This window comes from Pelecanus crispus, chromosome 2 (assembly GCF_030463565.1).
Source record: "Pelecanus crispus isolate bPelCri1 chromosome 2, bPelCri1.pri, whole genome shotgun sequence".
Classification (NCBI taxonomy): domain Eukaryota; kingdom Metazoa; phylum Chordata; class Aves; order Pelecaniformes; family Pelecanidae; genus Pelecanus; species Pelecanus crispus.
The window spans coordinates 19,479,698-19,493,437 of record NC_134644.1 but is presented as its reverse complement, the minus strand read 5'-3'; the positions used below and the strand labels follow the sequence as shown (position 1 = coordinate 19,493,437).

The 13,740-nt window shown below is 39.1% G+C and overlaps 1 protein-coding gene across 3 annotated transcripts in view; it reads left to right on the top strand.

Annotated features, from left to right (window-relative positions):
- MYO3A (myosin IIIA) overlaps positions 1-13,740 on the top strand; it is a 113,574-nt gene that overhangs the window by 35,672 nt on the left and 64,162 nt on the right. For all 3 annotated transcript variants that reach the window (XM_075705211.1, XM_075705210.1, XM_075705209.1), the window contains exons 5-8: positions 2,966-3,042; positions 4,339-4,484; positions 6,163-6,228; positions 6,642-6,797. In XM_075705211.1, the coding sequence (XP_075561326.1) occupies positions 2,966-3,042; positions 4,339-4,484; positions 6,163-6,228; positions 6,642-6,797 (445 nt within the window). The remainder of the gene's footprint in view (positions 1-2,965; positions 3,043-4,338; positions 4,485-6,162; positions 6,229-6,641; positions 6,798-13,740) is intronic.

Below are 13,740 nucleotides of genomic sequence, written 5' to 3'. Positions count from 1 at the left end.
CAAGACATAATCATAAAACAATGTTGTACAGCCTCCCAGTTTCAACCAGAACCATGTCTGCTCAGACTGGGCGCTACTATGAGAAAAATCTTTCCTAGCTAATTTCTGCACAGTTTTTCTTTTATTGAGTGCTAAGGTCATAGGTAAGTGGCTTTACTTTCAATGTTATTCCTGTATACCAGTTTTTGCAATGAAAAGCTTGAATAATACTCATGGTGTAAGCCTGGTAATTTCCACTTTTTATTAGTAAATTAATGCCTGAAAAACAAAACAAAACAAAAAAAAGCCTTTTTCCATCTATATGCACAACATTTTCTTTTGGGTATGATGTGCATTGGTACTATTAATGCACTTATTTATTAAGCTCTTCACTTTCATAAGATTTACAATTTGTATATAATAAAACACCATTTTATGACAAAATTTGATATTTTCTGAGGAGAATATTTGACTCATTTTGCAGCAAGCTGTAGTAAAGGGGAAGGGGGAGGAGCAAGATGTTTTTGTTAGAAAATATACAAGTTAAAAAAAGCTGATCAGCTATATGCTTCACTGGTTACTGAAATGCTGGAAGAAATGTTACTAAGTGTGGAATTACATCATCTTTCCTCTATACACAGAAAAAGCCTAAGGAAATATCAGTTGTCATAAGACCTACACTCCATAATCCGAAATGCCACTTTACTGCTAAAAGCAAAAGGATAAAAAAACAAGCAAACAAAAAGCACACAAAAAACCCAAGAGCCTAAAGAAAGTAGTGGTGAACAATTCAAAATAAATCATCTTTTTACTGAAGTAAAAAAAGGGGGAGGAGGAAAAAATCCTTCAGTTTATTTAATAATTACAGTTCGAAGAGAAGCAAAAACCAGTGCATAGACACAGAAGATTTTGTGCATTAATGTTCCTTTTATATTTTGCTCCTTATCGCCACAGAAAGTTAGGATTATTTATAAAATCTGACACTGGAATAATAGAAATTCTGTTAGTGCCTTCCTTTGTCTGCAGATCTGAATCCCAGTTCCTCTTCCAAGACTACAAAAAAGAGCTTAGCACAGGGGACTTCCACAGGCTACAGAGTAGCCTCCTCTCCCTCCAAAACTGAGGATCACGTAATGATGTCCATTTGCATCACTGCAACAGTGACAGACCCATGGTGATCTGTGCTTACTCCTTGCTTTCTAACAACATGTTTTGCTGAGGGCTTAGAACAGCCACAGACTCTGTGAGCCGGAAGCTGGACCTCTGACAACTTCTTGAGGTAGCAGAAACAAAGCCCCTGCTCAGCTGAGCCGAAGCAGGATTGACGGACTTTGTGCCAAGACTCACATTGTCCTGCTTTCCATGGTGCAAACATTGTATATGGGACTTTCTGCAGGCATGGAGAAGAGAAAGAGATGCAACTTTCTCAATTGTGGAGTAGACTAGAGGGAGACAGCCACAAAAGCAATGGTTGTGTTTGTCTGAAAGAAACAGGTGGGACTTCTCTTGCTGCCTCATTTTCAGAAGTTATATACATTTCTGTGATGGGCAAACGCAGATATTTTGTGAATCAGAGTTGAACAGATACCTTTAGAGTGAAAAAATAGATCAAGCCCTCTGTGGTTTCTTGACCACCACTGAAAAAAACCAAAACAATCAAATTCTATCTAGACAGAGGTTCAGTTAGTATTTCCGCTGGGCAGTTAATGTGAATTGTTCCTGTTATGAACCATCTGCAGGGTTTTCAGGAAGATAAGGTCAAGCATGTTCAAACCAGACAGTACAGAGTTGAAACTGGCCAGTGGTGTTCACTGGAGCGTTACGTATTTCAGAATAATTAAATGGCACTCAGAGAGTGAAACTGAGTCTTTTTACTTTTTTAAAGAGAATGCAGATGTATGTGTGAAGGCAAAATAAGTGAGCTTCAGTGTCAGTCAGACTGAGGTTGGAACAAGAGTAGAACACAGCACCTTTCTTGCCTTTCAGATATCGGCACTTCAAAATATGCCTCTGGTGGACCTCGCAGTTGGCTATGACTCATAAATCCATAATAGTTCAGGACTTGCTAGCGGAGGGTCTGTTTTTCTCCACATGTGGACCTCACAGTTGATTGTGACTCATAAATCCATAATAGTTCAGGCCATGCTAGCTGAGGGCTGTTTTTCTTCATGTGTTGTACCCTACCCTTGGCACACACTAGAGATATTTCCAACCAGTACACCCTTGTTTTGTAAGGAAGGAAATTGGTGGGAGGCTGGTCAGAAGTGTGCTGCAGCCCACTTGAATTCCTAATATTTCAATGTCTTTTTATTTAAAACAGTAAGGAATCTTTAGACTTCGGAGTTCACTTTCCAGCTTTTGGCCTGAAATAGTTAATTCCTTAAACTACAGCTCGTGTTACAAAGCTGATTTGTGGGTATTTGATGTTGCTTTGAGAATGTGCTTTGAGCATGGAGAGACTTCTGGTTTTGTAAGAATTTTTTGAGGTTTTGCTGTTTTGTTGTTTCTTTTTTATGGCAGAGCAGCTAAGAGATGAGGATAAATACCTTTTCTAGCGTTCAACCTGAAATATATAAATAATGAAACAGAGGTCTAGTGTCACTACTGAGCATTAAAAGAAAAAAAGAATCCGTGGAAGGAATAGTACTTTTTTTTCTCCCTGAAGTGCTTTACTGCTCTCCTAAAATAGGGTATAGAAAAACTGTAATTAGCTAGTCAAAATACATGGAGTCAGATTACTAATGAAATGCTCATTTGGAACTAAATCCGGGTCCTGCTGAAGTCACTGGAAACAAAGGATGCAGAGAACCCCAGCTGAGTACCTTTGAGGACTGGGTGTCTCTTTCCAGAGAACCAGAAAGATATATTTGAGATTCGCCTGCAGAGGAAGTCGTAGCATGACAAGATGACGATGGCACCATTCAGAAGGGCTGACTTGGATGGAAGGAGCAGTTGCTCTAATTATAGCTTCCCTTCATTCTTCCAGGTGTGTCTGCTCAGCTGACCAGCACTCGTCTCCGTCGGAACACCTCCGTGGGCACCCCGTTCTGGATGGCTCCAGAGGTTAGATTCGTGTTTCAAAACATTTTGTCACTGGTATTTGAGCTGCCATGTTCTGCATTTCTGCTCTTTCTTTGTCTTTCTTCCTGACCACTGGACCTTTCACCACATGAAATAGCAACGTCCTTTAAAAACGTGTTTTAAACCATTTTTCTTGCATGTTTGCAAGGGTTAAGTTACAGTGGGGTTTCTTTTTGAAAATACAAGGTTAGAGCCAGAGATCAAGACATTGCATTGCTTACTAAAATGCTAAAGAGGAGAGAGTATGGCCATTGATTCTTTCCAGCCTTCCAAGCTCTGAAACTATAGGTATCTCATCTCCCCATGGATTGAAGGAGCCCAGGGTGGTACTGTGATATATTATAGCTTTTATTTTTGGATTTCTACACCTGGAAAGTTTTTAATACTATATATCCATAGCTGACAGCAGGAAATGGAAGACATTATTATGAATAAATAAAATGTATTATGTGTTTTTGGAGATTTTTCCATCCTGAAATTGAAGCATATAAAGATACATTTTAAGCTGAGGCAGGAAAAATATTTTGTTATAAATGAGCCTATGTGCTTACACTATTTGTGCGCATACAAACACATGCATGTACATCTGTTCATAGCACATGAAACTACTCTGTTTATACACACATATTTTTATAAGCATACTCTGTTTATACACATTGGTCTAGCCATGTAGCTAATAGGATATACATTAATTTCAACCTGTAGCTAATAGGATGAAAAATTCTAGATTCAGCTGGCATTGTGGATGAGCCAAAATGTATGTGAAATTAAATACAGTTGCTGTAATCCAGTGGCAAACACATTGTTGAGAAATTAGCTGGATCTTTAAATCGGTTGATTTGGCTCAATAAGGACCCAGTAGGAGACAGTGAATTCAACTTCTGCTTTCCTGCTTGTTTCAATTCATACAGAGAGCAGTATAGCTCCATTAGTTATTTTGCAGGAATAATCCGTAGAAAAGAGTTTTAGGGTTGCTGAGTTTCCTTCTACGTCCCTCAGCCATGGGCTGCAGTTTCCCACCTTCAGCTGAAAGAGCCAAGGATTTTGTCAGATCAGGGAGCATCAGGTCAGAGAACCTGCTGTTCGCAGACACCTGCTTTCTCTAGTTTAAGCATTGCTTGTTTTCAGCAACAGGGTGTTTTACCTTGCTAAATGTGTGCAAGTCTGTTTATTTCACCCAGTATCTCCATCCTGTAAGAGTTCCCCCCAACTGTGGGTGTACTCTCAAATTTGGACAATTGACCATCCAATGACCATCCCAGTCTTTCACTCCAACAGGTGATTGCCTGTGAGCAGCAGCTAGATAGCTCCTATGATGCCAGATGTGATGCATGGTCACTGGGTATTACTGCAATAGAGCTGGGAGATGGAGATCCACCCCTTGCTGATTTGCACCCTATGAGGGCACTCTTCAAAATACCAAGGTAATATCTTGATATGTTTATTTCTTGCCAGGTTAGACTGAACTTTTTCCTTAACTGTGACTTTCTTCAAACTTAGACTGTTTAAGTATGTGCAGTTTCTTCATATTATTTATACTAGGAGGAGGTTAGAAATTGTCCAGCTGTATTTTCTGCCCACTCTGCTTCAGCCACGTGTGCACACTGAGAAGTTCAGAGCTGATTGTGGCTACATTTGAGAAAAAGCCATAAGGCCTTCTCCCGAGTGGACTGCTGCCATACATGAGCACAGGACTCAGCTGAGTCCCATATATTCTGTTACAGAGAATGACTTGTAACAGAAATACAGAGTCTGAGTATGCTACTGTGGTGAACAGGCCCCATACCTGTCCTCAAGAGTTATTCCATGTCCTTTGAAGCAAAGTATTGTTCCACCACTCACATACATTTAGGCTGCCACCTTTCATTAGCTTGTGCTGGTCCTGCCAGTTCCAGTGCTGCTGTCCTCAGGCAGGGCAAATAGCAACTTCTTTCACGTTTTCTTTGAACCTGGAGATAAAAGTACCCAAAGTGCCACTTACAGCGTTTCAAAGAACATCAATCACAAAGTCTGTAGGGGATGATCATACAGCTGTTTGTGGATTTCACTCTAAGAGATGAAGTAGTAGCACAACAGTTGATACCACACAGTATACCCGAGTGCTTCAAGTCCTCTTCAGCCAAGTCACCCAAATTAGATTAAATTACATTCAGGTTTAAGAAATCTTGGCTGACTTGGCACTGAAGCAAAATGTGAATGCTCTTCTCACCTTTACTTGCTATGGGAAAAGCAGTTGCAAACTGTTTCAGTAATTTCAGCTAGGCCTTAAAAAAAAAAAAAAAGTCTGGCTTATACCCTTACAAATATTGGGCACCTACCCTTTCTGCCCTGGAGCAAATATAAGATCAGTACCCTTTCATTTCACTAAGTGAAACCTGAAATTGGTAAACATTAAGCAGCACTTAAACAAAAGCGGTTATGATGATTAATCGAAAATAGACAGAAGAGTTACCTCATCTATAGGTGATTCCTTTTGTCTTCGTGACTACATTCAGTGAAAATGGCACCTCTGTTTGAATGGAAGACGACTTAAAACAATTTGAACCAATTAACACCTAGAATAAGCAGCTCTAACTCAAACAGAAAAGAAAGAATGAATTTATAATAGATCTGTATTTAGTCCTTCACTTCTGATTATCTTCTGATGAATGATAAATAGTTAATACAGAGCTAGTTCCTTCTGACACTTTGCTCAGCAAGTTGATTAATTCAGTCCTTCTGGGAAAACTTAAAATAGAATTTCTTTTAAAAAATACTCTTAAGAAAGTACATTTTTTTCAGGCTCAAAAAGAGAAAGTTGCCATTAGAAGTGAATAGTGATTAATGGGTTGTTAGTTTAATTTCTGTTTATTGATTTGATTGAAAAAATTATAGTGATTCTTAGCTATGCTTGGTAGATCATCTCCCCGCTATTTCTCCTTGTTAGTTATGTAAAGTAGGAGAACTAGTGAGGCATTGTATCATCTACCCATGCTCCTTTTACCAGTGGAAATCAATATCTTTTTTCAGTGGCCTTCTAAAACTCATTACTCAGCCTGCCTTCACACGTTGTTTTTGTCATGTGAGTAGCTTATTAACTTATCATCACACTGACCTTTGCAGGAATCCTCCTCCAACACTACAGCAGCCTGAACTGTGGTCACCTGAATTCAATGACTTCATTAACAAGTGAGTAACAACTGAGACCACTGTAGCTGAATACAGAACATGTGCAAATGTCATGTGTAAAATATGTTTGCATTCTCTGTGGAAATCTGTTGCTACTAATATTTTTCCTTAAAAACCTAGTTTTTAAATCCAGTTTGACTTCAGAGTGAGGCTCCAGATTTAAAACATGAATTAACAACATTTTAACACCTTTGATATTTCTGTTTTTCTTAATTTAAAGAATATTTAGTTTTTAAATGCAGTAATTTAACTTCTTAGCCTCATCAATTCTGTGAAATCTTGCAGTTTTCAGTACAGAGCCATTGTGATTAAGATGGATGTATTTATTATGGAGGTATACATAAACTACAAAAAAGCATTTCAAAACGTAACAGCGATCCCTCAATAATCATACACTTTTTCTGCCGGCACAGGTGCTTGACTAAAGATTATGAGAAGCGTCCAACAGTATCTAGACTTCTGCAGCATGATTTTATTAAGCAAATTGAAGGAAAAGAAAACGTGCTACAAAGGCAACTCATGGAATTTATTGATGTTCATCAACAAATGGGAGTCACTGAAAAGGCAAGGTAAAAGTAGCTAAAAAGTAGACCAGTTGGGGCAATTTTGATACTTCCACTATTTCAGAATGGCTAGCACTCAGAGAAAGATTCACCTCCTCATAACTTTAGCTGGCCAAAAAATAGGAGCGTAATCTTTGGAGTATGCTATAGAGCCAGTGGAAAGAGAGGGGCATCATGATTCATATGTGGGGTGAATCACAAGAAGTGCCTCCCCTTTCTCCTGTGACTCAAGATGCAGATTAGCATCCCAGTTTTCGGAAAGCTAAGGTTAGGTGAAATTAATGTTTGCTATTTTCTTACATTTGCATCGTCAGCTAATGTTTAGTTTAAGCAAGTATGCTAAAAGTAACTAGTCAAGATTCTTGCAAGAATTGGGTGCTACTGACTGAAAGAAGTGATAGTGGTACTAGACCTTGTTTTGCAAACTTCAAATCTTACGTCTTATTGAATAGATACTTTCTTTCTTCCACTAGTATTTAGTTGTATCAGTTCTGCATAGATCACTTAGCACCTGATGGCTTTTATTTAAAACAACTGAAAATGGCTTGGCTCAATTTTACAATTTAAAAAAGCCCCAACCAGTACACTGAAGTAACGTATCAGATGTGAAATGTAGTAGATCAGTATTAATGTAGTACTGGTGCAACTTCTCCCATGCTTCAAGGTAAAGGATGACAATTCTTTTTTTTTAAATGGAACATAAAATTTAAAAGACATTTTGGTATTATCATCTATATGGAAAAAGCTTACTAAAATCTGCCACATTTCCTTTCACACATATTTATAGTAACAATATACACAGCAGTCTTCAGTTCTGATCTTGGAGAATTTTCTATTTACTCTATCCTTTGAAGATAAAAATAAAAAAATGTATTTCTAAATAATTTGTTATTTTCAAGTTTTCTTGGCCTTTGCGTAAGTGGATGTAGATGAGTAGTAGTTTCTCTTTTCTGGCATTTCAGTAAAAACCTATGCAGTTGGCTTAAATTTAAGCCTCACACTGGATCCATATCTTCTATGTGGTGCAGACTTGACATTTGCTTAATCCAGAAAGATGCTGGAATTGAAATAAGCTTATTGGATGTCAGTGCTGAGCACTAAACCAGCAAAATACTCCAGACTTTAAAAAGTATTTATTTATAAAACACAGGGAAATGATATGTGGTAAAATAAGTCCAAAACACTGAAATATATGAATTTAAATGCTGATAACACTTTGTGACACTGGTCTTTTCAAAGCCTAAATAATTTTTGAAAATCAAGCTTCTAAGTCAATTAAGATCATGAGCTTTTTTACCCATTTTGTAGAAGTCATGTTCATTTTCTATCAAGTCCTATTCTTTTTTTCAAAATCCTTTCATTTTTTTCATGTAAATGCTGCATAAAGCAGATTGCATGAACTTTCTTTTCCTATACAATACAAACATAAAGAAAGTGGCCCAATTTGCATGTGCATAGAGCACTCAAATGGCACAGCAACAGGACGATCTATTGGCACTTTCTCCATCTTGTTCAGACTGTGTTTTATTAACGGATCACTCTTCACATGAACCAGAGTTTAAGGGAATGTATTACTATGTGATGAAGTTACCTATGCTTTTACAGTTGATCAAGTGTAATTTCTACATAAATGTTCCCAAAGGAAGATGGAATTTTCTCTCTGAAAATAATAATAATTTATTATCTGAATCTGTACCAAAAAATTTGCTTCTTTAAGGGTGTAATTTAAATGGCATGGTTAAACTAGTAGCTTGGTGTGTAGTGTCTATATTTCAGTTTAGCAGTTTAAACTACTAACAAGCAGGCTAATACTAGTTTAAGTCTCATTTGCATTGATTTAACCAAATCTTTTCATACCTGAGATCAGTGAAGGTAGTATGAAAGACTGTAAGTAAAAATCACATTTTACAGTCACTGTATCTATAATCACTTCAGCTTTAACATGTTTATTGACTGCATTTGCTGGAAGATTGTCTTTCATAGTGGTGAATGCATAAAAAGTTTAGCCTTCTGCTAAAAACAGTTAGAATACCTGTCTTAATATCTATATATTGCTATCTCTGTACAAGGAAGAAAAGCAATCATTATTTTCCGGTAGCTGAAATTTTAGTAAAGTATGTACATCGTTTCACTTTACAAGAGATTAGGATTCCAGGCCTGTAAAGGATGTTACTACAGAATGGCATTTGTTTTTTCTTCTGTTGAATGATAAAAGGATTGTACAAAGATCCTTGAATTCAGTAGTCATACTTTTTTAAGTCTTCGAATACTAATCAGGTATGTTCTGACCTTCAGTCTGCACAGACCAAATGGTGTCAACAGAAGACTGTACAGAAGTACCATGTAAGTCTGACTGAGAGTCAAGACATAGGCTGTGTAGTGACAAGTCATCTGGAAGAATCTCGTCTTAAAATCCCCTGTCTTTCTTTTCTTGATTATCCTGTTCTAGGATTGGTTGTACACTGGTGTGTTAGGGCTCTGCTGTGGAATTCCTGAACTTTCACCAGTTGCTGGCAACTTCCCTTGTAAAGCTCCCTCCCCATCTCCAGCTCATGCTCTCTCAGTCCGTAATTTGAAGGCATAGTTCTCTTTGTTGGTACTGTGGGGCAGGTAGTTTAAGGGACTAAAGAACCCTTCCTCCCACTGAGGGAAGAAATCCTCGTACCTGTGTCATGTTGTATAAATGGGCATGCCATATACACTCAAGAAAATGTTGACTTAAAGCTGAAGGTAAGGAATCCAGTTATTTTCTCAGTATGTATCTCCTTTCTTGAAATTACACTTTATTAATAACATTTTTGTATTTCAAAAGAAAAAAGTAAAATGCCTGGAAGTTAATAGCTGAGGTCTGGCCACTGGGTCTTCCTGTGTGCACTATTCCTGTTTTCACTCAAAATCAAATCACCCTCTTTGACCAGCGTGCTGAGGTGTAATTTGGCTCTGAGTGCCTTCTGCAGTGGTAGTCTGTTGTGGTTGTGAACCTTTCTTGTTGTTTGCTGAATATGCAGTGGGTATAGTTCAGAAAGAAGAGACCATGTTAGGTTATGTCACATTCTCTGAGGTTTTTGCAGAAGACCGGATCCTCAGATCCAATCCTTGTGCACCGTGCCTGCTTGGGAAGGGTGTGTGATAGAATCATAGAATCGTTTAGGTTGGAAAAGACCTTTAAGATCATTCAGTCCAACCATTAACCTACACTACCAAGTCTACCCTAAACCAATCAAGGGTAGACTGGACTAAACCATGTCCCGAAGTGCCGCATCTACCAGTTTTTTGAACACTTCCAGGGATGGTGACTCCACCACCTCTCTGCGCAGCCTGTTCCAATTCTTGACCACCCTTTCCGTAAAGAAATTTTTCCTAATTTCCAACCTAAACCTCCCCTGGCGCAGCTTAAGCCCATTTCCTCTCATCCTATCGCTAACTACTTGGGAGAAGAGACCAACACCCACCTCACTGCAACCTCCTTTCAGGTAGTTGTAGAGAGCAATAAGGTCTCCCCTCAGCCTCCTCTTCTCGAGACTAAACAACCCCAGTTCCCTCAGCCGCTCCTATCTCTAGGCAGAGTGGATCCACCCTACAGTCACCATTAGCACCACTGTTCCTGAGGTATCTTCTAAAATTGACAAGTCACTGAGTCAGTAGGGCATTGCACTGTGCCCTCTGAACCTTCCCATTATTGATACTGTTCTAGTGAAGAGCAACCTACTTTAGATCGTTGTGCTGCATCCTTTCCAAAGACCTAGCAAGAGGAACAGAGCCCACCAACCTCCTGAATAACCAGAGAAATCTCAACTTACTACTGATAAAACTTTTAAACAAGCAATATGCCATAGATCTGCTCCAGACTTGATGAAGGTGGTGGAAGATTGTACTGATTTTTCAGTAGCTTCTGAACAGTCTTATAGCACTGACGTGTCCTGTGCTACTCAAGGCTCAAACGGTATGAATACTAGCAATGAGCTTCATTACAAATTCCACTTTTTGACTTAGAGCAAATGCAATACATTTTTCTCTACAGTCATCACTTCTTTATGCTAAAAAAACTTGTTTGCAACTTAACCTTTCCTAGCTGAGATCTCAGGTTGAATAAATTACAATGGGAAGAGCATGAGAAAATAACCCTTGATAGATTAATATTTTCCCATAGCATCTTGACTGAAACGCCTCTAAAATCTGCTTTTTGAAATGATGAAGTAAGCTATGGGAGATAAATTCATGTCAGGGAGGAGGTGAAACAGGCAAAGTTGCATTTAAGTGTATCTAATTTGTGGCTTTGTTGTTTAGCACTTGAGTTGTCACTGAACTGTGAATTCCTGGTGAGTGGAGTCACTTTTAGGACATGGCCTTGGGCTCCTGCAGGAGTTGCCTTTATCATGGCTGGGGTAAGAAAAGCCTGTTTCATTTTGCAACTTCATAAGGTGGTATTTGCCTCTTTTCAGAGGAGTTCATGACTCATAATCATCGTGATACTTCTTTTCCCTCAGTCTTTTCAAAGTGATCAACTTTCAACTAATAGAAAAAATTCTGTTACATCCTAGTAGTATGATCTTGAGTTTTTATACAAATAAACTTCATCCCATATCTGTTACTCCAGTCCTCAGGACCACCGAGCTCTTTACATATAGTATCTCAATTCTTCCCTGTGTTGATAGTGACACAAAAAGTATGATAATGGAATTTATTGCACAATCTTTAATGAAAATAAGACAAATGAAGAAACAATCTCATTTGAACCTGATCATTCACCTTTGAACACTGCTTAAGTTTCCCCTAATTTTTAGCCAATCCCTTACATTCTTGTACGTCACATTATAGCTGTTGAAATTTATAATTGGTGATGAAAATAATTGTTAGAAATGAGTGATGCATCATATACCCAAAAACTGTTCTAAAAATACACTTCTTGCTAGGCCAAACGAGGGAAGAAAAACTGCACTGTAAAGAGTTTTACTTTGCAACAGAAATAGCTGTCTTTGGAGTGGCCTTCAGAACTGTTGCATCTACACCTGACAGTCAGGCTTGTAAGCCTTTTATCTTGAGTTGTTTGGCTGTCTTAATCTTGACTGCTTTTACAATAATCTCTGCAGAAATACGTGATGATTACTACAACATGTATTTCCTGGGAATTATGACTCATTCCAGAATGAGCTGCATACACAAGGGATATTCACTGCACCTAGATTTCAGCACTGACTCTGGTCCCCAGGTTAAGAGACTCATCTTTCTATGCCCTCTAAATAAATATGGGAAAGAGACCCATTCTACTGCAAAGTGATTCAGAGCAAGGGCTTTTGGGTGAACTGAATTACTCTCCTAAGAGTTTGTCCTTCTGTATTGGCCCTGTAGGGATAGCACTGAAATCCAGTGACACGGTGCTAAACAGTTGCTCTATTTAACTATTTGGAAAGTTCAGGGAGGTAAGTTCATAGAAGTTCATGTACAACATGCACAAAGGTGGGTGTCAATTTATTCATGCCTGTTAAAAGCAGGGAGTACCATATAGTTTCCTTCCATGACCTTCCCTGACTGCACAGACTTGTGTCACTTACTTTCTGGATGTTCTCTCTGTCTCTGACTCTTCCTGCCAGTTGAAAGCAGCTGATAGCAATCCTTTGAGCTCAACTCTGCAGGGGAGGCTGTAGTGGAGAGTAGGAGATCACCGGACTGCCTTGACAAAGGCAGTATGAGGAGCAGAGTAAGATAGCTCACAGAGTCCAGTGCTGCCTTGGTCAAGGTCTCCAGATGAAATCTGTAGCAGAGTAGGGGCTTAAACCTGAGACTTTGAAGTTCCAGACTAATCCTTGAGCACTTCAAACCACTTCTTTCCTGTAACTCAGGGTGAGCTTTGTTGTGCCAACAAAGGAGTGTCCTCAATGCAGAAATACACACTCCATGTAGGATGGCTATGCTGCAAACTGCTCTCAGGTTGTAGAAGCAGTAGAGAGTTTCTGGCAACACAGGCGTTAGAACAAGCAGGTCTCCAGTCCCATAGGCTTCCAGCTAATACACATCTCAACAGCAGAGGAAGAGTGCAGTTCCAGTCTCCTTCCATACAATACAACATGCAACAGCAATGCCTAAATAGTTTGCCTCCTGGAGCACAACAGGAGAAAGAAGTTCCTCCTGCATTTGGGACTCCCTGGGAGTAATGCTTGCAGCTGCTACTTTACTGTTGTGTCAGTCTAGTTGCTCAGTATCTCATTTCTCCTGAAGGTGGGATACCTCACCAGGCATTGCTTACTTTTGGACCTTCCCCTTCATCTTCTCAGTATGGTTCTCACCATAAAGCATGGGCCTGACGCATGAAGGCAATGAAGAATTAATCCCAAAGACTGCTTTTAGAGATCTCTTATTTGCTCAGTTAACACATTTTTCCCTGAAATTTGTCAGAGGATACAACCATTTCGTGAGCCTGTTATGAAGGACCAGTAAACTGCAGGGCCATGCAGGGTGTGCAGTTTTTTGCAGGGCATGGTAAATCAGTACAGACTTCGGCAAACAGATTTTGCAGACCAGGATGTGACCCAACTTTCTGGACATGGGCCACCTCTGAATCGAAAGCCCTGTAGCTCTGCTGGGCAGCACTCTGCTCTCAGCAGTACTGCATAAGCTTGAGCACAGCTCCCTGAGGCTGCAGCCGGTGCTGTGCAATCATTTAAACATAGAGGGAGCACATGTTTGTCTGCAAAGCATTGTGCAGATGCAGCTGGAGTCTATCAATACACTTTTCTAAATTCAGGTACAGATTTTGCATGGATATAAGACTATAGTTTTATTTAAGCATATTTCACCAGATACATCTGTTGAAGACAAAATTTTGATTTTAAGTGTGAATTAATACAGCTCTGTGCAGCCCCCAGAGAAATAGAATGACCAGCAATGACAGATCGTGTACAGGTTTCTCTGTGTTGCTTCTTTTCCATTTGTCATTTTTAGTGCTATTTGT